This window comes from Eurytemora carolleeae, unplaced genomic scaffold (assembly GCF_000591075.1).
Source record: "Eurytemora carolleeae unplaced genomic scaffold, Eaff_2.0 scaffold1456, whole genome shotgun sequence".
Lineage (NCBI taxonomy): Eukaryota > Metazoa > Arthropoda > Copepoda > Calanoida > Temoridae > Eurytemora > Eurytemora carolleeae.
The window spans coordinates 42107-65897 of record NW_019397341.1 but is presented as its reverse complement, the minus strand read 5'-3'; the positions used below and the strand labels follow the sequence as shown (position 1 = coordinate 65897).

General features: G+C 34.1%; 1 protein-coding gene across 6 annotated transcripts in view; it reads left to right on the top strand.

Annotated features, from left to right (window-relative positions):
- Positions 1-3032: 3032 nt before the first annotated feature.
- The window catches only part of LOC111713619 (uncharacterized), a 31779-nt gene continuing 11020 nt past the window's right edge, over positions 3033-23791 (top strand). For 2 of the 6 annotated variants that reach the window (XM_023488525.1, XM_023488519.1), the window contains exons 1-19: positions 3033-3116; positions 8057-8197; positions 8803-8906; positions 9401-9502; positions 10212-10262; positions 10852-11277; positions 11715-11866; positions 12270-12441; positions 12862-13156; positions 13735-14373; positions 14826-15264; positions 15640-15734; positions 15969-16265; positions 16740-16834; positions 17127-17178; positions 17660-17798; positions 18316-18434; positions 22308-22454; positions 23583-23615. In XM_023488525.1, the coding sequence (XP_023344293.1) occupies positions 3048-3116; positions 8057-8197; positions 8803-8906; positions 9401-9502; positions 10212-10262; positions 10852-11277; positions 11715-11866; positions 12270-12441; positions 12862-13156; positions 13735-14373; positions 14826-15264; positions 15640-15734; positions 15969-16265; positions 16740-16834; positions 17127-17178; positions 17660-17798; positions 18316-18434; positions 22308-22454; positions 23583-23615 (3567 nt within the window). In that variant the 5' untranslated portion in view covers positions 3033-3047. Of the gene's footprint in view, positions 3117-6856; positions 6890-8056; positions 8198-8802; positions 8907-9400; positions 9503-10211; positions 10263-10851; positions 11278-11714; positions 11867-12269; positions 12442-12861; positions 13157-13734; positions 14374-14825; positions 15265-15639; positions 15735-15968; positions 16266-16739; positions 16835-17126; positions 17179-17659; positions 17799-18315; positions 18435-22307; positions 22455-23582; positions 23616-23791 lie in introns of those variants that run through there. The other 4 variants (XM_023488521.1, XM_023488520.1, XM_023488522.1 and 1 more) reach the window with 3 other exon arrangements.

Sequence of the window (23791 nt, the reverse complement as noted above, 5' to 3'; positions counted from 1 at the left end):
TAAAAGTCACGAGTGAGAAATAAGAAACCATTAAAATTTTAAAACTTCGATCTAATCTTATCTAAACAAACATAACACAACTCGATTCTTTAACACATGTAACACTATCATCTTTATAAAACAGTATACTTATTGTAAAACCCTTTCATGTATTATTTACAGGATGAACCATGTATCAGAATACTGGACCGACGTACTAACGATCCTTGGATCCCAAGAACTCACCATTACCAAACTTAAACCATACCTTTTATCCAGCCAGAGCTGTTCGCTCACGTTAAAGGCTAGGGGACCTGATAGTCTAAGAAATATCGTATTAAGGAACATACACGTGAACTTATGTTATAAAGTGAAATTAAACAAGTATGCTACCTTCTACGATTTCTCACGCGCAGAAAGTGTTATAAAAAGACTAGTGCTACCAAGTGTATTAAAACAAACATTATTGGGACACGCACAAAACTGTCCCATTCACGGACGAACAATATTTGAAAAGTCAAATACCTATAGAAACGGACGAGTCTACATCATCAAGAACAGCAAGTTAGATCAACTACTAGAGGAAGACAAAAGGGTCCACCTGATCGAATTTTATAGTTTTCTCTTTTTAGAGACAAGAGATGTATCTGAGACAAAGAGACAATCTAAGAAGAGAGATGGATTAGTGAAAATCCATCAGACGAACAGGATTCAAAGATATAAGTTTCCCACTCCAATATAAACTTATGTTTCTCTCCTCCAAATCCCTCGTTTTGATTATAATCTGTGAATTACAATTTGACTAAGTTAGAAAATAATCAATAACTACACTGGATGAACAATCAGAGGAGTAAAACAATTAATGTGAAAAACTTGAAACTTATAAGTCTTCTATAAATTCGCAAAAGAGTACATGTATGAATCATATGAATAAAGTGAGTACACAGCCCGGAGGGGAATATTCTGATAAGTTAATTCATGCGTGACAAAAAAAAGAAAATTGTGAACTTTAGAAGCTTTCTCTGGATCAACTTTGCTTGGTTTAAAATTTCATAGAAAAGAATATGGTTTCTCTCTGACCGGCACCCCCCCCCCTCTTCCTCCCTTCTTCTGGGTCTTCGATACAACTATAGAAGAGTACATCAATATAGTATGTATATAGAATGAGTACATAACCTCAGAAGGGAATATTCTAATATGTTAAACCATGCATGAGAGTTGTGAACCTCAGAAGTCTCTCGGGATCAGCGCTAGTCTGACGAAAACTTCATATTCCCCTAGATACAAAATCAACGGAGAAATATGGTTTCTTTCAGATCTACACCCCCCCCCCTCTCTCCATCTCCCTCCTACTTCCTTCTAAGTCTTCTATATAACCATGGAGGAGTACAGCTATATATATATTATATATATTGAGTACACAGTCTCAGGGGGAATATTCTAACATGTCAAGTCATGCATGTTAAAAAAATGAAAATACTGGAACTTCCGAAGTTTCCCCGAATTGCTGACAGACTGGGGAACTTTAATATTCCCCTAACAGAGCTGTACTCGATGTAATCCCTAGACTTAGTGAATATAAAATCCCTGAAATTCATCTGGATCAGAAAAGTTTGGTTGTACTTTAATATTCCCCTCAACCAGAATAGTTAGAACTTTAACATGTATGTTTTCCTTTAATTCTGTTTGTGATCTTTAATTTATTCCCCCTATTATCAATATGAAATTTTAGTATATTTAGAAGGGGAGTCTTTTCTCGAGTAAATTTTAATCTGCAACAAAATAAAATCAAAATATTCCCCTACATTATAATCTTATTTAACAGCAAAGTTATTATATCAAACTCATTCATTCCTAGGAGGAAGACGACTTTCTCTTCTTAACTAATATTCCCCCATAGTGTAAATATGATGATATTCCCCTCGTTGAAATTTGTATAAAAGAGCGCTTTTGACAGTATATGTTCAGTTCAGTCCAGGGCTTGATCCCATTTAGTTATACTTGACAAATAAGAAAGAATTCAAATGATAGGTAAGAAACTCAATTAATATTTAAGCACATATACTTCTCAAAAGCTCTCATTATAAACTTTGAAAACTCTTAAAACAATCTAATCAATAATCATTGTCTAATAAAATATAAATATCCTAAATAACTTGTAAATTGTCAGTAATAGTTCTGTTTGGTAAATAAAATATTTAAATTCCGACAAATCTGGTTTGTACTTTATTTCAAAATAAACTCAATAATTTTTCTAATCTTCATTTATAAGAGAGACTAAGAGAAGAACGGTGGAATAATTTATAATATCGCTATATTAGAATTAAACAAATAATTGGATCAAATAAGTGATTAATCTGACAATCTGGATTCACCACAGAGTCCCCGCCGCATAGAATTAGATTCAACAGTCCTTGAAGACATACAAGAAGTAGCCGGATTTGTTATTAGCACAGTTTCACTGATTGGAGCTACAGGTTTAATCTCAGGGCTCTTTGTATTGATCTCTCCCTTCGTCGCCATTAAATTTGTCAGTAAGCAGATAATTAGAGTCCTTCTCAAGATCACTTCATCCAATACTCGGAGAACCTAAATAGTGTAGATCTAATTTAGTTTGTAGTGGAATTGTTAAGAAAAGAGTATGTAGCCGGATTCGTTATTAGCACAGTTTCACTGATTGGAGCTACAGGTTTAATTTCAGGGCTATTTGTATTGATCTCTCCCTTCGTCGCCGTTAAATTCGTTAGTAAGCAGATAATTAGAGTCCTTCTCAAGATCACTTCATCCAATAATCGAAGAACCTAAATAGCGTAGATCTATTTTAATTTGTAGTGGAACTGTTAAGAAAAGAGTAGTTCACTACAATATGTCTTCTTATCTTATTGTAAGGAAACAGATATTTTTCGATTTAGATTTAATTTTATTTTGGAAAGTTTTTTAATAAATTCAATCAATGCATAGTTAGTTTAAGCTGAAAATGAGAGTAAACATGAATATGGATTTAAAAGCTTATTTTAGTAAAAGATAAGAATAAGTGCTTTGATTAAAAAGGAATTCCTCAGATAGTCATGCAAAATGATCCAAGCTGTGAATACGTACAACGACGTATAATATTATTTTTTTTAAATTTAAATCAGGTACTGCTAAATCAGGACTGGTTTAGACTCTTTTAAAGGAATGGCCGCTTCTTTTAAATGTTTGATTTTTTTATTGATTTTATTTGATTATTTCAACAATTGTTACACTGGAGTATAGTTTTATAAATTGTACTTATTGTTGAAGTTTTATAAAACAGATTAATATGGTATGGTAATGAGTCATGAAATGTACGTGAAATACACATGGTTAGAACTGATCTGAAAATCGAAGTAGAAGACAAATTATAGAATTGAAAAATATAAATATTCGGAAAGTTACGGTCATTAAGAACTTGATTTTTTTTTACCTAACTCTGTCAATTTTCAATATTTTTCCATTCTGTTAAATCATTCAATGGTTTGAATTCTGAAAATCAACTTTTAATGTTTTGTCTGATACAACAATTGTGGTTGTGTGTCGAGGGCGTGGTAAATTTATACTGAGGAGAAACTACGAGCTCAACCTGATCATAATTTATTTTTGTAAACAAACATCATAAGTTTTGTTGAGTGGGACAGGTGTCTATATTTTCTTGAGCATTTTTTTATCCCTGCAGAAGTGCGGTATGTTTGCGTTGAACTGAAAATTTATATGGGTTTCTTCGCTGAATTGGGTAAAATGAATAAATGTTAAAAAGGGGAAAAATTTTATCAAGGATGAAAAACTTAACCTTTTGATGCCCAATTTTATTTTCGTCTCTCAATTCAAAAATCACCCCCCCCCCCCCGGAATTATACACATCCTGGAGAGATTCAAATTATTTGTTGATCCTCTTCATCCTCCTTTAAGTTGATGAATACAGATGGGTCGTTTAATGGCTATGTAGTACTGGAGCTTGTTATCTTACTGTAGTCCCTGAAATGAATTCTGGAAATATGCTAATTACTAAAGCCTAATCTGCCCTATAGTAAACTTGTGTGAAGTGCGCATTCTCAAATTGAAAGTGAGAGCGCCCGAAATCTTCACTTTCCACTATACTCGGGCCGTAGGAAAGTAGGCGGTTTAGAAACAATAATTTTACGGATTTATTAAAGTTTCTTTTATAAAATTCTCTACACAGTTAAATAACAATTGTATATTATATCTGTTAGTTTTGTTCAGAGTTAAAAATTCATAAATTAATAATTTATCAAGCTAATAATTTAGTTGAAATTAAAATCTGGGAAACTAAACATTTGATACGGTGCTAGGAGTGAGAGAAGGCACACCGGCGGCTATGAGCCTGCAACTTAATCCCTCCATGCCACATATTAGCTTTTTGCCTTCCGGTAACCATATGCCACAAATTTTCGGTCTTCCTCATACAATTTTCTTCTTCCGACTATTTGGAGTGTAATTCCTTAGTTTAATTATTTATATTGAAATGGCCTGAACACTTGCCTTACACTCTAATCTTCTCAGACTTAAATTTTTGCAACCTAATGTTGTATGACCCTTGTGTCGAACTATGATGAAATAGTCAAATTTTAAATTATCATGTTGCAAAGATAAAAGTGAGCATAAAATTTAAGTTTGAGGCAAGTGTTTAGTTGCATTGAGTATTTTAAACTAAATACTTTATCAAGGGAAAGGGTAAAATTTCGAGGAACAGTTTTTTAGAGAGAACGGGAGAATGTATTTGTTAACCGTTGTCGACTTTTTATTACTCGATATTTTTTAGCCACTCCCTGGTTTGGTAAGAATTCAAGGGGACTAGGAAACAATATACCTAATCAAAGATTTATTTTTCAAAGTTAATTTATAACTAGGTAACAAACTTGAAGAATGTTGTTTTCGTTTTTAATAAAAATATTAAGTGAAAAATATTATATCTAAATGTCAAATCCACCCTATTGTGTATAACCTTCCTTTTTATTATTCTTTAAACTAGAACTGCTTACTTAATTAAGAATTTTCCCAGCTCATTGTTCATAATACAACACAATACATTACAACTTCCCATGCACTTTGAAATACATTGTAGAATATATCTCCCTGCACGGAGATGAGGCCAAATGAAAGCAACATGGTTTTAATTTTTTATTTCATCATTTAACAAAAAACGTTATATGGCGCTCTTGATATATAATACAAAATATACCTAGTACTTAGAATTTTTTAAGATGTATATCAAGGTCTTCTTTCCTAGATACATCCGGTAGGGTTTTATATTTTTTCAGGTTTACTAGTTTTTTTTTAACCTTTTTTTTACACTTCATTAGTGACAGAATGTACATTGTAGATACATACATTTTTTTGATATTTTTTAAGCTGTGTCGATAGGATACCGTGTCAAACTTAAATTCTTTTATAATTGTGTTCATCCGTATGCCAACTACTTTACTCTTTACTTTGTTAACTACACAAGAAAGACTAACGTCTCATAGAAATCATGGAAGATTTCAGTTGAGTTAACAAGAAAATATTTTTTGTTGTATGATTTGTAGCTGAATGCAGATCTGTTAAAAAAATAGCTGAAAATGTACACTTTTTTAGTAATAAACAAAAAAAAACCGCTAACATTTGAATTGTAATAGATAAAATATTGTTAAAATTAATATGATTGATATTGATACAGTTTTAGTGAGACTTGGGGTCACATCTATATATAAATTTGTCTCGTCTGTCTGTTTGTTTGGATCCAAAAAACGTCAAAACGGCTAAACCGATCGGGCTCAAATTTTTTGTGGGATCTTGCGTGACCCCAGGGAAAATTTATGAATGATCAATATTTTAAAAAGTTGTGCTTAAAACTTTTTTAATTTTGGTAAAAATTGAAATTCTTAAAAATCTGCAAATTTTTATTATCAAATCCGCGAATTTTTTTTGTTTTTGTTTTTCAATGTTACAATGAGAACATGTTCACAATTGAAATAGAAGATGGGCGCGAAGCGCCCGAAAAGCCTATTGACGTAATATTTAAACTAAAAAAGGTTTCTATTAAGATTTAACCTTTGACTTATCTTTTCCTGTAGTGTGTCTCTGTCTATCCAACCGACCCACTCTCCAATTATCCATTGGCTTGTTAAACTTATATCGCTCATTATGTCGGAGTTAACAGAATATACACTATACAGGGTCATTAGACCGCGTTATTGGAAGTTCTTCTTTAATTTAGAGAGTTAGTTTTTTATTGAATCACGGTTTTTATAGATTAAAAAAAAAACTAAAAATATCATTTTATTTAAGTATGAGACACTTTCTCCTCAAATATTTTTGAAGGAAATGTAAATTACAATTCGTCAATCAAGGTAAATGTATTCAGGGCACCAACGGCTTATACAATGCAATTATAAATTCAGTTTCTAAATTATACACTTGCATGTAAATTGAACAATTCATGTTGTAATTCAATAAGATTTTGAAAAACTAGTTCCGAGGATTTGAGGTTTGGGGATCCGAATTAGGAGTAATTTTAGAATTTTTTTTATAAATAATACCATGAATTAAATTTGATCATATTCATGCCTTTTTATAATCCAGTTCTATTAACATTAATATTCTACTAATTATTAAGTTGTTTGACGTAAAAATTGATTTTATAACAGTATTTACATAAGTTAATACATAAAAGATTGTTCCAAATATCTTTATTCCACTTTATTTTGGGTATCGCTGAACATATTTTTTTACAAATTGATGAAGCTGAATTTGGTCTTAAGTATTTGAGTAAAAGACTATGAAGGGTTGGATCGCGGAGTCAGGTTTCAGATTCAAGATTACTAAAAGGTAGAGCTTAGTTCTCATTTAACTCTCCAGGAATTGTGCTTTAAGAATTAATTTCAGATACTAGGTAATAAGTGTGTAATAATTTCAAGCCACGAATCACGAAGATACTTATCAATATTTAAATTGTTGCGAATATGTTACAAGTAATCGTTGGTAATCCCTGGTTTAACAATAACTTTATCTTGGATTGTGAATTTGGAGAGTTATTACTTCAAAACAAAATCTTTTTTTTTACCAAGGAAAACATAATTCGAGCAGACGCTGAACTCCAACCTTCGAGTGTGCGAGGTGGGGAAGATTTCACTGCAGATTTTACCGATTTTACTTTTGTACATGACCACTTTTTCAACAATTTTCAATTAAATCAGTATTTATTTAGGGTTAGGTTAGGTTAAGACACTTGCTGGGCCGAGCGCTGCGGCTAGGATTTAATCTCGATCTACCTCATCCCCCCTTAATCATGTTTTTAATCAAGCGCTGCAATGAAGTCTTCCCCACCTCGCACACTCGAAGGTTGGAGTTCAGCGTCTGCCCATAATTCGTTTGACATAAATTACTCCTAAACAATCTGGCTCCTTGGTATCTTTCTTCTTGTCAGTTCAGTTGCTTTTTAATAATTTCTATTAGTTGCCCACGTGTTATAAAATCTTGTTTATATTTAAAATCCTAAATTATAAGAATGTTTCGACTCATATTTATAACATGCAAAATTACACACTACACACACTGTAGTAGTTTTAGTTCAATCTACAAACTTTTTCTATTTCGTCTGTTTTATACTTTTATATTACTAGCCTTATAGCGCCCATCTTCTAAATTAATTTTGAACATGTTCTCTTTGTGTACATCGTAAAACAAAACAAAAATAATTCGCGGATTTTCACAAAAAATTTCGTGTATTTTCAAAATTTTCAAAGATTTAATGAAGATCGAATTTTGATGGAGACAAATATTTTAAATTTTGATCATTCATAAACCTTCCCTGTGGTCACGTGATGTCCCACAAAAAATTTGGGCCCGATCGGTTCAGCCGTTTTGACGTTTATTGGATACAAACAAACAAACAGACAAACAGACACCCAGACAGACAAGCCAAATTTATATATAGATATACTATTTTCTTTTTACCTTCCTTTATCTTTGTTCGCCTTCTTATCTTCACCAAATTACCTATTTTTTGTGATTTACAGTTTTACAGATAGGGTTCACTTAGCAATCTTTTTATTTTCAGATGCTGTCGCCTGTCGTCATAGGGAGCACGGGGAAGGTCTCACAGATGGCCAACAAGTTCGAGGAAGGCTTAGTCTTAAAGAAGAGAGACATCGTGATCCCTGCTCGAACCAAACCTGAGATACCCTATGTATCCAGCCTTGTAAGTAACAAAAATAGTGACACACTGATGATGGCGTTTTATTTTAGTCGAGTGAAAGGGATTGGCCACCAGTTTAAAGATACGCATAATTCCTTCAATTGCTAGGGATTAGGGACACAATCTTTCACGACCATGGTGTTACAAAGGGTCAAAATTATTAGCTGATTGGTAATCCGAGCGTTTTTCGAGAATGTCTGGTTTTCCAGTACATTTTGTTAATTTTATGAATTTATGACAACTTAATTAAAAAAAAAACAGAAAAAACACCTGTAATGATTGTTTGGCAGTCCAGGGTTTCTTCGAGTGCGGATTTTGGCAATTTCTTAAGACCTGTCAGTTAACTGTAAATTCGAGAAAATTTTCAAGTTCTATTAGAGAAAAGTTTAAATTTGGATTAAGAAACGACGATTAGATTAATAACTTGTGAATTCTTCAAGTCCCCTACCGTTTACTTTTTCTTGAATGGCCAATTTTGACCGTGTGAACCTCTTAATGTATCATAAGATTAGACCAAAATTATTTGAAACACATTTTTTTTAACTTGAAAGAACAATACTCTCGTGTTATTATTAATGACAAAAGTAATTACTTGTTAACACCTTCAGGTGAATAGACCTGAGGGGGCCACTGAAAGGTTTCAAAATGCTAGAGATAAATTCAAATCTATTGAAGAGGATACAGGAAGGGTGATCAGTCCTCCTGGTTCGAGGTAAATTATTTTTATTTTCTTTACTATCATTTCCCCTAAAAATATAAATATTACACTTTGATGAAGAAAGCTGAAAAAAAATGTTAAGAATTGAGAGAAACCACTGTAAATGGAATATTCATCATAGGTCTCATAGGCCTTGTTTCAAATATATTAACTGTTTTGTCGGAAGGCACTGTCATTGTAAAGAGGAACATGTCCGATTCACTACGGTACCCTCTTACCATTTATCTTATCAATAATGTGGAAGAAATTGTCGTTTTGCTCGCTTAAAAAGTGTTAAGCTCTGATGATTTTCTTCATAGGTATCTGCAGAATAAACAATCAAGTCATTTGTATAATAAATAATCATATTGAAAATAATGAAAATTTAAAAAGAATTCCTTGGATATCTTATTTACTCGTGATCAGACAAAGCTTTTCTGGTTACCCTTGTGAATCGGACATAATGTCGCTGGACTTAAGTCTTTTTGATAAATAAAATTATCTGCAAGGTCATCGTCAGTATCTCAGAGACCAGGGTCAAGGTCAGACAGTGAGAAAAATATGATTCTAGAGAGGTCAAGGTCATCTAGTCCTTTGTCCTCTCCTGGCAGGTCAGTGCCTGCATTTGATAGTTAAAATGCATGTGCATGTTTCAACTGGATTAAAAATGACCATACTAAATAAATTCTTGTAATCAACCAATTTTGCAGTTTTTTAACAGTCAGAGAAAATTTAAAATCTGACTAAACCAGTATTAATATCTACTAGCCATGGGATCCCAGCTTTCCTTAATCTAAAAAAAGTCAACTTAGAACTTATAAACCAAGCTAAGAACATGTGTCGTTCTACTGAGTTACCCGATCGAAATGTGATGCAAATCAACGGCAAAGGGCTTCATTCAAACATAGTTATAAACCAAGCTAAGGAAAACTCCTGTCGTCATACTGAGTTACCAAATCAAAATTTGAGGTAAATCGGTAAAAGGATTCATGAGTCATGATAGGACATTCAAACAAGCAAACAGACAGTGATTACTACTTTTTATATGTAATATATTTTTATAAATGGATTAAAAAATGTGCATGTACCCATCCTAATTTTTTTACTATCGCAAAATTATATGTTCGCATGCTGAAAATAATTTTAAGAAAGGGTCTTGGATATTACCATAAAAGATGTTTTGATTTACAATCAAGTTTTCAATTTTATTGGATCAAAACATTTTATGTATTCAAGATTTTAGCAATCCTGCTTTCTATATTAAAACTTCATGTAAGTATTAATAAAATCCTTCATAAGATAAAAAAATCATAATTTTAGATCAAGTTCGACTTCCAGTCAATGGGGGATGAATGGAAATGAAAGAACAAGGTATGTGGATTGTAAATTAGTTAATGAAGACTTAGTTAAATATTTTCCCAAGCAAAAGTTAGTAATAGTTTTAATTTTAGTTTTCTGTTTACAAAAGGTATTTTTCACAAAAATTTTAAATGGCCGTCGCAAATTGGGTTTTAATGATAATAAAAGGGAAAAAAATCACTTGTAAAAGTAAAAATAAAAAGTTTTAAAAATCATATTAATGTGGGTGGGTATCAATAAAACCGTTTTGAGAAAATTCGAACTAAATCAGTTTACTTAGTTCACAAATGTTGAAAATTAATGCTTTTTTGAAAGTTATTTTCCTCTACAAATTCTACTAAGTATTAAAAAAATGTGATTTTTTTGGCCATAACTGCCAGTTAAAAAAAAAAACCTTTTATTTGATTTGAACATGTACACTTTTATTATCATTTGCGATGGCCATTTTAAGTTTTTTGTGAAACATACCTTTTGTTAAGATGTCTTTGAATTCCTAGAAGAATAATTGGTTCTTCAGATAATGTTTCACCATTAAAAACAGTGTTACAAAATTTTAAGATATTTTTCAACTAGAAATGATTATAAAAATACTTTTATTCAGCACTTCAAGTCATGATAATGGAGATGTCATCCGTGGTTTTAGAGGAAATCAAGTTGGGTTTTTAAGTCCTATTCGAGGTGTTCACAGCCCCACCAAACACGCAGCCAACGGAAATGGGTTAAATGAAAGAATAAAACCGCCTGATAAACCTAATCGCAAGGTAAACGTCCAGGAATCGTTAAAAAATCACCGTAGTTGGACAAAGAATTTCGGAAAGCCTTCGGGAACACCGGGAACTCCAGAATCAGTGGACTCTGCAAGACGTAGTAGTGTTAACAAGGAGAATACCCCTAACAGAATGTCTGGTTTCGATGGAGTTCCTAGAGGTGCGAGATCAACTCCCATGCAACCATTACCATCAAGATCTCTAACTACAACCTCGGATTCAATGGATGCGTTTATTAATAACTGGAAAACTCCTTCGGGGTAAGTACTATTTATCTCAATTTTACTGTCAAGCATCTTGTCTGTAGCAAGTGAGGAGTTAGGAGAAGTTACAGGGATAAAATTAAAAGGAAAACGAATGGTTAAACGGAAAAAGTTATATGTTTATGTAAAAGTTAACAACTAGTTTTGTTCATAGATCAAATTAAAAGTTTGTCCAATCTGTAATTGGTATTAGATTAGTTTACATTCAGCTTTAAAACTTATCGCAGAATGTTAGGAAATAATAAAATTCCCAATTAGAAATTTTTCCTAAGTCCCCACTTTAATGGCATGACTGCAGACTGAAGAGTGCAGACAAGTATGTCAATGCATGATGAATATGTTATAGAAAATGTTTGAAAAACAAATCGATTAAGAAAATATTATTTATGATGTTCTGTAAAGTGCATACTACGTTAAAAAAATACCTTTTTTAGAGCATCAGGTGGGATGTCTTCATCAGGTATCTCAACTTCAATCTCAACGACTCAAGCTCTTCCTCCCTCCCTACCATCTACCTCTCCGCCTCCTACTCCTATCTGTTTGATCTCTAATACTGCCGGTAAACCTGTTGCAAGGGTAAACCCAGGTAACAGTCTCCGTATAGTGCAGAATTTTTATCTCTCCCTTTTTACTACCTATTTTCCTTCCAGTTACCTTTACATTTTCCTTCTCCTTTTCCTTACCTTTTTCTTATCTTTTCCCCTTTTCCTTTCCCTTTTCCCATCCCTCCCCTTCTTCTTAGGTCTTTGATTTTGGCCCCCCACCACAGATTATTTTTCTGTTAATATACAGTTATGTGAAAGGAATTAAGTTTTTGCCTCAAACTCAGCTTTTATAACCCCTATATCTTAGAACCTGGTGGCGTAATAGTTTGACATATCTATGGTCTACAACAACCGGTTGCCAAGATATAGGGCTAAGAAAATTACAGTTTGTTGCAAGAATTAAATTCCTTTGTATGTTTATATTTAAAAAATATATATTTTCAGTATCAACTACTCCCTGCTATACTGGAGACCGAAAGGGGCAATCGAAACCTCCAGTTTTATCACCAAAGCCTTCTTCTGAACTTGTTAAGAAGCTTTCATTTAACAGGGGCTCTGAAGAAAAGAAGAAGGTGGAGGATGATAAACCTCCCGTGCCAATTCAACCTCCAAACAGGTTTCATCTTTTTAAATATTTGTAACAATAATGATAATGTTGCTTAGAAATTGAAGTTAAGTTTTAACTGGTTTTTTTCAACCCCCTGCGTAATCTGTTCCTATAATATTCGATTCTTATCCAAAACATTTACCGTTGATTTCCTTGAATTTCAATGCAAAGAATTGAAGAAATTTGAAGAATTCAAGATAATGATGATAAAGAAATGCTCGATTCAATTCAGTGACCAATGATTTCATCGATAATTTCTTTTCAAAAATATGTTCTTAAACAGAAAATTAGTTCATATCAGAATATATTTTATAATTTTGGTGATGATTTTTAAACAATTGTAAAAATACGCATCATGAGGCGGACTCCACTCTTTTTTATTCCTTTTTTATTCCTTTTTATTCCCTTTTTATTCCTTTTTTATTTCAGTTTCGAGAAATCTGAGATTGTTCCTTGTCATAAAGATGCAAGTACAAATCTAAAAATAGTATCTTCCAAGTTTTCACAAAATGTTGCCAAAATAAGTCTGGAAAATTCGGAAGACTTTAATTCAAGTTTCACTACTTCTAGAAGCTCAATTAGTGACATCATAAATAAATCGGAGGAAAAACAAACCGTGGAGAAAATAGAATCAGAAATGACGAATAATGAGATCGATGAAGATGCTCTTGATACAGAACAAAACACTCTCTTTGAAAGTCTACCATCATCAGATTTTAAACAGGTAGTTAGGGTATAGCCTAGATAATTGTGGTTCTTTTATTGATCCCACCTTCAATCCTTCTCTTATTGTCTTCTTTAAAATTTTACTTGCATGATCTCTCTTGTAATTTTCTGCTTGAGTTTAAATCTTGTCCATGGTTCCTCTTGTAATATTCTCTTTGATCCAACCAGAGCTGGGAACTTTAGAATGGATAAACTTTAATCCGAATATCCACTGTGGAAACTTTTCATTTTTGTCCTAATCCACTCTTTTTCTCTCTCCTTGGATATCCGTTAATTGTTTTCTCCAATGAGAATATTTCTGTTCTCTCATTGGTTCCCTGCTTTTCTCTGATTAGCTGCTACAGTTTCTCAGATGATTAAAAATTAATTTGAATTTTATCGTTTTTCATACTCTTTTAAGATAATCTTGCAAGATTATGTTAATCTTGAGATTATCAAAAAGAGAGGATCAAGCATTAATCCCGATATCCACCATTCTAGAGTTTTCAGCTCTGTAATCTTTTCTCTAATGGATTTTTCCAAAATGAAAAAATCAAAGATAATTGATAATAACATGATTATGATTGTTTTATTTAGGTGGAGGAGGAGTTTAGAAAGCTTTCTGAAGAACCAGAGCATTTTCAATCCAGAGACTTAAATGCAGAATCGAGATTCAGAAAATTGAAACAACAAACATTTTCTCCGAACATTGAAGAACAACTAACAGAAACACCTAAACGCCCGAAGCCAACTACCCTAGACATTCCAGGCGTTCGAAAGACTATTGCTGACATTGACTCATCTCCAGAAACCCCTAGCTATTCTTCCAGACCGCTTCCATTGTCTCCAAGGTGTCCAGCAATCGCTGACATCCCTTTAAACAGTCCTGATAAACAACACATTTACCAGAATGTTAGAAAATCCAGCACCGAAATTACTTTTGTCGACGTGCAAAAACGGTCGTTTCATCCTTCACCCAAGCTTGCTAGTCCTGAAGACCTAACACCATCTATCAATGTTCCTTTAGGGAAGCTGGACAATAGCTCTGATGTAGATGAATTTAACGACGAACTTCAATTTGATCCTACAATTTCAAGTGGGTTCTATAGATCTCTTGGGGAGGGCGGTTTTCGCTCAACTCCTATAACAGTTGGAGTTTGTCCCACCCCTCAACCTTCAGCGCCAACCCCGCAGCCATTTGCACCTCCTCTGCCACCAACTAAACCAGACAGTAAGGTGAAAAGGTTTTTTATGTGGCATTATTTTCCTTAAGATTATTTCAAATCTTGTTGTAAAGGAAAAAGTAAAGGATATAAGTTTTTGCAACAAACTCAAATTTTCTTATCCCTATATCTTTGCAATCTGACGATTTGAATACTTGCTAAAAGCATACCCTGGCTAGACAAAAAGCTGTTGGACAATCCCAAGCTCTTGATTTGATATAATTTGATTTGATATTTAACACTTAGATTATTTTATCAACGTAATTTATAGTTTGTATTATCAAAGGTCTACGACATCGGGTTGCAATGGTTTAAAAAATCAAAATTAGTGGCGAAAACACAGTTCCTGTCGGAAGTAATTAAAAAAAAGATTCTTTTGGCGGGAATTAATTTATAGGTTTCTAAGGAAAATAATTGATTTTTAAATAACCAATTATACATGTAATAACAATAACTTAAACCCAGGTCGACGAGATGACCCCAAGGGAGGCGGATATTTTGCTTGCTGATCATCTAATGGAGCGGCGAAGTCGTGCTGGTTCCGTTCTCTCGGACGAGCAAGCGCAAGAGGTTGAACGACTTCTCAGTCCAGAAGGAAACCTCATATCTAGGTTTGATCAATTTGAAAGTGTGTCAACGTCAACTCGACGCTTCCAAAGTCCCAATGTGAGTTTTAATGATTTAAGTTCTTCCAACATCACGTCAAAGATGGAAAGTGACTTTACGTATATTGCAAGTGAGGATTTACCTTTAGAAATGCCAAACAGAAAGAACAACAATTCCAAGGATGAAGTTTCGAAACCTGGAAATGACGAGATTGACAAGGTGAAAGAGTTATTCTCAGATGCAAGCTTTGGTAGTACTTTAGTTCGAGAAAATGTTTCATCGTGGTTAGAGAATACAGGTAAAAGTTATTTTTTATCTTTCGTCAGGTATTTGTGTCTTTCTACTTTTCTCACAATGCCATGCCATGTCAAATTTTTGAAAAAAAAATTCTATAACCTTATAGGTTAATAATTTTCCCGCAGGTACACATATCATAATAGTAGCTTTCTTTTGGCCTATATTTTAAAGAAAAAATTTTTGTTAGGGGTATGTGAATTTAAGAATTATTTTCAGGGGGGGGGGGTGATTTTTTATTTTTGATCATTTGGGGGAAAATGAGAGGGATAAATATACTTTACACATCCCTGTGTTATCGAAATAATCTTTATCTTTGTATTTTTGCGACTTGACAGTAACACCAAAATATCTTGAACTCATTGAATTTTTATTACAGAGAATCTGACCTCCTCTTTCGATGCTGTGTCTTCCAATTACTCTCGGACCTCTGCTGTCGAAAAATTAGAGAGTCTTGTTTATTCTCAACCTGAGGTAAAAGAATAGATTAAATTATGAAAATTCAAACATCTATGACTGGTAGCGTAGAAAAAAAGGTTTTTGTATTTTGTAGTCTGTGGAGTTTTGATTCGAATTTTTTAACAAGTTACTATTAATTTTGAAAATATCTACTTTATTGCTGTTTTTTTTTCTTTTGCAAGTTAAGACTGGAAGGAATTAGAACGGAAAACATTATCAATTATTATATTGATGATATTTATGTTCTAGAATAATGTGGTGGCTGATTCTAATACAAACTCACCCCCTCCCTCTTCAACCCATTTAAGTTCTGTTGTCCAACTATCTACAGAAGCAACCTTCTCATCATCAATCATTAATTCAAATTCTTCCAGTCAAGATATACCTAAAAAGACCTCTACAGCTCCGACCCAATCTGTAGAGGAAGAAATAAACCATTCTACAGAGGAAAGTAAAGACAAGAAGATTGACGTGAAGAGAGTGCCGGATGCTGAACCTTTAAAAGAAACATTCTTTGACGCGGAAAACAAAGTTCACTACTACGAGGAAATTAAAGAGACATTATTAAGCTATATTTAAGCTATTCGTCTCTATAGTGTTTTTTTCAAGTTGTTGGTTCCTTAAAGGGACGGTAGGCGTAATTTTAATTGGGGCTCTATGTATAGAATGGAATTTCGATTCACAACATTACCCTTAAAAAGGATGGAAATATCCATGTTTTACTCTTTGAAATAGATTCTTTTCAATTGAGGTTCTCCAGAAAAGTAACTTGCAGATTTTATAAACGATGATATATTTCACATTATTGAGGGTTATTTAAGCAAGGAAAATGCTTCATGTATTAATTTTTTAACACTAATCAAATAATTAAATTGTATCCTAGGTCTGCGGTTTCTATAATATATGCAGTAATTAATCACTGCACTGATGACAAATTGTGTAGGGAAAGTTCTATCAATTCAAAAACCTTCATTTACATTTTTATTTGACTCTGATTATCTCTTAATGTTGTTTGAACAGGATGGACATTATTGGTTTGAATCTAATTCAGTGGATCAAGTTCAGCCCATGGAAGATACCGCACTTGCCAACCTTCACTTTCATCCTCCGACTAGGTAATTTTTTATAATAATTACTTTTTAACCATCTCATTGTGATGCATTTTTCTAATAAACATTACTTCTGCAAACTTTAATCTTTCGTCGCAAACTTGAATGCGATTTTTCGGTTGATATGTTGTCCCTAAATTCATAAGCACTGTATAAATTTGACTCCATTACATTTACACCTTGTAGATTTTCATGTTCTTTATGTTTTTTATTCTTAATTTTTTAAAGAATTAATTTTTTTCTTTATTTGAATTTTTTTTTATATTATCTTAATTTTTAATCCTAAACTTAATTGTAGGCTCAGATTTTCAAAGGAACCTGTTAAACAATATTCAACGCATAGTGCAGATGTGAGTGTCTTATTTTATTCCTTGTTTTAATATATACTTGAATGCAGTATTGAATGCAGTATCTTTCAATATTATGTCTATTGGTCTGCTTCTATTCAGATTCTGGCGTCTTGTCAACCGGTTTTCAACATCATTTCAAGTGACACTGATTTAAAGAGTTTTATGAACGATTCACGATGAAGTATCTATAAAACCTTGAGCTCTGAGGAACTCTGTCGATGATGTATTAATTTTCTAATGAATATTTTTGGTCATTTTCTTATCTGTCTTTGCTGATGATTCTTTACCAACATGTCTTAGTTAAAAAATGTGAGAGTATCGTGTTTGTTTATTCTCTCTTAAATTTGCTAAAATGGAGATATGTCTGACATTTTCCTTTTTGTGATTTTATTGTGATATCCCTTAATCGAAATATTCAGAAAATATTTTTTTCCGGATTGGATCACACATTTTATCCGAATTTGCAAACTTATGTTTTCAGGACTATGATCGGAGAAACGATGATGTTGATCCTGTGGCTGCCAGTGCAGAATACGAACTAGAGAAGAGGGTTGAAAAAATGGATACATTTCCAGTTGATCTTCACAAGGGTCCTGATGGTTTAGGTCTTTCCATTATAGGTAGGTTGTTGCAACCAAAGGATAAAAGTTAAAATAATTTCTGACTGATGAATTCTCAGAAAGGTAATCTTAAATCATGTATTCCGTATTATACCACATTCTTGTCGGATTTTCAACGTAGCCAAATCAGCAATAATTCTTATTATTCGCACCCATTTCGTGTAAATGTGGTATAATATTATTATGTGTAGGAAGAAAGTGTAATAATCAAAATTATTGTTATAATATTAAAAGAAAAACCGTGGAATAATTTTGATTATTCACCGAAAGGCGCAACAGTTAAAAAGTCAGTATAAGTGAATTGTTTCAGCAAAAATATTAAGTAAAGTTGTTACTGCTTCCAGTTTTCTATGGCTATCAATTCTCAACTAAACAGAATGTAGCAATAGACGCATAAGAACCTTAAATTTAAAATATGATCTAAAATGCTTAATATGTGTTGGGCGAGAAAAGAGTTGGGATTAATTTCTTAATAAAGAGGGTTTTTGGGGTTGTTAAATATAGTCATCTTGTTAAGGAATGGGAGTAGGTGCAGATGCAGGCTTAGAGAAGCTTGGGATATTTATTAAGACCATTACTCCAAGTGGAGCTGCACATAAGGATGGAAGGATTCATGTTAATGATCAAATAATTGAGGTAGGTATCTTCCTAAATGCACATTGCACAAAACAAATTTATTGCATTTGTCACGTATAATTAAGGTACATACATTTTATCAACGTTATTTCATCATGTACAATTTTATGGATAACTTTTTGAGAACAAATTTAAATTTCGCTTTAATTCTATAATTTTGAATAAAAAATTCAGAAAAATAAATTTTCTTTACAAAGATTTTCAATTATTATTATTATTATTATTAAAGGACAACCCATCATTCAATGAAATAGGGGTCGGCGCTCCTAGCCGCCGAAACGTATCCATGGGCTGACCGAACTGGTCACCCTAGGGAGAAGACTTATACTAGGCGGCCTGCCCAAGACAGCTCCAAATCAGGAGACTCTCTAAAAAACCAGGCGGTCTGCCCAAGACAGCTCCTTTTCAGGGGACTCTCTAAAACCAGGCGGTCTGCCCAAGACAGCTCCTTTTCAGGGGACTCTCTAAAAACCAGGCGGTCTGCCCAAGACAGTTCCATTTCTGGAGACTCTCTGAAAAATAGGCGGTCTGCCTAAGACAGTTCCATTTCTGGAGACTCTCTAAAAACCAGGCGGTCTGCCCAAGACAGCTCCATTTCTGGAGACTCTCTGAAAATTATGCAGTCTGTTTAAGACAGTTCCATTTCTGGAGACTCTCTAAAATCCAGGCGTTCTGCCCAAGAAAGTTTCTTTTTTGCTTTCACATAAACATATTACCTTACTCGTGGATCTTGACAAGCCATGCCTCTAGGATAATGGCCATCCGTTTTCCACGATCCAAGAGCTGCATTCCATCAGCTCCATCCCCACCGAGGTACAAACGGAGGACAGCCTGTGCAGTGCATGGCCCTCTCTTCAAAGCATTTAGCTTGTACTGGGTAAGCCCCAAGCTCCGTCTTTGTCTAGAGACACATGGGCAGTTAAAAATGACGTGGGATTCATGGAGTACGGAACGTGTGTGTAGTACTATCCTGCAGTGGGGACACATATCATATCTTCGACCATAACGGTTCTTGAAACGGTTCCCCAACAGGGTGTTTCCTGCCCTTACGCAACACAGTGTCCTGCTTGCAAAGGAATCCGTTACATGGCTCTGTAGCTTAAACCAGTTCTTGGGTTGAGGTACGATTGTCATTGTGGTGTGTTCTGCTTTTACAGCCATAACATGACTTATTGACCGATCGATGAGTGCCTTGTTCAGCTCCTTCCTTGTGTTGAAGTTCGTTAGGATTCCAACATCCCGTTGTATATTCATCCAGACCTTTACCCACGGATCCTCTGGCCGTGTAAGTAGAAATCTTAAAATCTGGTGGATAGTTGGGTTGGTTCTGTTTTTCACTGCGGTCCAGATATAGTTTGCCTGTTTGGTTTCTATTCTGTCTAGCATAGGGACCAGGCCTGCGTCCATCCATGCAAGGGTCCTGGAAGTAGAACTTGGGACCTGGAGAATAAATCGTCCAACCATGTTTTGAACACGGTCCAGCTCTTCAACTGTTTTCTTGGAGATGACCAGCACCTCAGCACAGTACAGGATCGATGGGATTGCACATGACTCCCATAGTCTCTTGGCTATCAGAGCCCGGTCCAGTCCAGCCCGTGTCAAGTTCATGATTGACATTGCGCATCCAATGGCCCGTCTTATCATGACGGCTTCATATTGGCCCACCATGTTCCTACCTCGGATCTGTAGGTTCACACCAAGGTACTTAGCTGCCAACACTTCCTCAATGGTCTCATCTTCAACTGACCAGTCAACAACGCTTGGGGAGTTAGTCAAGATGAAAGTCTTTGACACTGCCAACTTCATATGCATGTCCTTGCAGAACTGAGCTACAATCTCCAGTAGCCTATCCATGGCCCACTTGGGGGACCCGGCTATTAGTACTAAATCATCCGCAAAGAATAAGGCTGTTAGTACAACACCGCCAAGCTGGTATCCAAGCTTTGAGTTGTGTAGTGCATTTCCTAAACCTGCCACATAAAGAGCAAAAAGCATGGGGGATAACGAGCACCCCTGCTTCACCCCCTTTGTAAACCAAAGTGGCGCAGATAGTCGTGTTGTTAGTGTTAGTTGGACATTGTCATTGAAATACATTGAACGTATCAATGATAGGACCCGTCCTCCGAACCCTATTCGGCTCAGCTTGGTGTATAGGAGCTCCCTACATATCGAATCGTAGGCCTTTGCCAAGTCACAGAAAGCGATTGAGATTGAACAGTGATGCCGTCGTGCTTCTCGGATAACTGCTAGAATCGCAAACACACAGTCAGTAGTGCTCCGGCCTGACCGGAAGCCGTATTGGACGGACCCGTAGAATCCTTCCTCTTCACAGATAGGATCCATTCTTTTGTGCACAAGTTTTGTGAGTACACTCAGGAAAACGGTTGGGACCGTTAGTGGCTGTTTCTCACCTACCACCAACGAAGGCTTCTTTTTATCTATTAGTGTTAGTTTCCCTGTCAGGAGTGCAGGAGGCACTTCACCAGATTCTAGTATTTCATTTAATACGCTCGTGAATTCCTGTAAAAATGCCGCACTGGCATGTTTCAGCATCTCAGAGTGCACCCCATCCACCCCTGGTGCACGATCTGACTTATGGGACTTAATGATCTCCTTTACTTCAGCCACTGTTGTCGGTTCACACACGACCGCTTCATACTCAGTTTCTTCACGTTCCTTCGGAATCCACTGTTGGTAGTTTGAGTTCTCGGATACAATTATTTGCTTCACCACCTGTTCGCCCCTAGATTCAAATATTGGGGACCGCATCCCGCAAAACTGCATTGCATTAAAAAGTTATTACGGACAGACAAAATGTGGAACATGAATTTTTAAGGTTTGTAAATTAAAAATTCACCCCCAGCTTTTTTAAAACTCAAAAATAAATAAAATTCAATTAAACTTGAGTTTAAGAGACAAAGATTTTAGAAAAAGGTCATGTCTAATTAGCGCTAGAAATCTTTATGTTTTTTTTCTGTCCCTAATATCTTTAGAAAAATACGCTCATACAAGCATAAATATTTTTTTTAAATATGCTAATTAAATTATAAACAAAGTTTTTACCTGAGCAATACGAGGAAGAATAACGTTAAAATTAATGTTTTACATCTTTTATTAAAAGTTAACCCAAGATTAATACCTGTGTAAGCCCGGATTAAGTAGGTTTTAAGAATTAAGACTGCAGACACAAATCTGAAGCTATTATGAGGGACAGACATTTTTAACGTAACTTTATAATAGGGGTGTTGTGAAGTTTTTTCTATCTGCTTATAAATACAATTATCAACCTGATATTATTCTGATGTAGTTCTTTCTCCAGACTATAATTATTTTACCTCTCACTATTATAACAAATTAAACAAATGGTAATATTTTTATTAGGGACATCCAAAAAAAGACTAATACACTTTTGTCTTTTTAAAAGGCTTATTTAACAAATTTTTAGAATAATTATTTTACCGTAAGAAAAAAATTTAGTCAAATAAACGCTTAAGGTTTTTTAAACTTACAATCTAAAAAGCATGATTTTAAAACATTTTTCATTATTGTCAGGTGATCCAAGAAGCTCTTTAAAAAAGATTTTTTTTTATCCTAAAATAAGCGAACAAACTTGCTATGAATTTAATATTTTTCCTCTGCAGAAACATTATCTTGGGTTTTACCATATAGAGTGTTCTTAGATTTTACAGTTTGCTATTGTGAACTGACAAACAAGGATATTTACTTGAAATTTGCTTGAAGGGCGGCACAAGAATATCAAATTATCTCGTGAAGCGATGATATGTTTTTAAAACTTACTTACACTCCTGTGCACAGTGCAGGTCATGGATAGTATTTTATCATAATTTATTTATGTTCAATGTGACCATGTAGGTTGATGGGGCAAGCTTGGTCGGAGTAACTCAAGCATATGCAGCTTCTGTGCTTCGTAACACCTCGGGACTGGTCAACTTTGTGATAGGTCGGGAAAAGGACCCCGAGAACAGTGAAGTTGCCCAGCTTATACGACAGAGCCTCCAGGTAATTATATAATATTAATTAAACATTGAAAAGGCACTAATTTACTTCTGACACTTTACACTTTTGTGAAGCGTTTAATGTCAGAATCTGATTTCGAAAACAGAACTGGGATGTAGAATGTATAGTGTGAGTTTCCCGTTTACTGACCGATAATAAAGAGGGAAACCTTCTAAGGTCGTACATAAGTCATCCTACTAAAATAGTAGTGTACAGTACTTTTGTGAGAACAAATTGTACTTTATAATTTAATTTTACACTAATTGTTCTTTTATATGAGCTAACCTATTAAACTAAGAATTTTAAAACCAAGCTAAGAACCTTAGAACATTCCCGTGATTCTACCGAATTCATCAGTCAAAATTTCAGGCAAATCGGTTGAAGGGTTCATGATTTATACATTCAAACAAACAGAGATCAATTCTCTTTTCATAAACTAGACAAGCTTGGGAACCCAGCTTTGCCTGTAAACCAAACTTTCTCTATTATAGTTAACCAACTCAATTTAGAATTTTAAAACCAGGCTGAGAAAACATTCCCGTGGGTATTCCGATTCTAATCTTTTCTGATTTCCCTAACTTAATATTAGTGTGACAACATGAACATTTTAATTGTTTTCAGAACTTAAATTTATATCAGAAGCCTGTGGCCGAATTTAAAGAATTTGAGCGAGGTTTAAATTTAAGCCGCGTCTTAAATATGGTTGGTTCCACTTAAAATTGTATCAAATGTTTCAAGATTTAAGCAGGCGCTAAATTTAAACCGGGGTTTGGCGAATTTTGGCGGATTTAAACCGCGGCTCAAATTCTTTAAATTCCATCTCTGGTAATAATTCTTTTATTAAGGGGGTAATTATACCTATTATCCGAATTCACATATCTTTAAAGTCATGGCCATTCATATATTGTATTGGTATTTATCGTTTTATGCGTTGTCCTCTAAAGAACTTTTTATTAAGAGTCATGATCTGTTTCAAGATGATAGTTTCAAGAATTAGAGAGCGGATTTCCGAATCTACGAAGCGTAATCTCAATATAACTTAATTTGGGTTTTGTTGAATAAAATTAGATTTTAATTTTTTCAATTAATATGGGATGAAAAAAAGCTTGGAAATTTTTTTTATTTTTTTAGCCGTCTACGGATCAGGATGAAGATAATTCTAGGGTAAGGGACGTGGGAATTAAAGGGATTTTTGCTAATTTATCTATAGTTTATGTCCCTGTGTAAGTTCTGTAAAAACTGTTCTTTATTAGTTGTTTATGTAAAAAAATAGTTAACAAGAGATTAACACATTGTTTACAAATGCATAAACATTATACATTTGAACTTAACTAATTGGG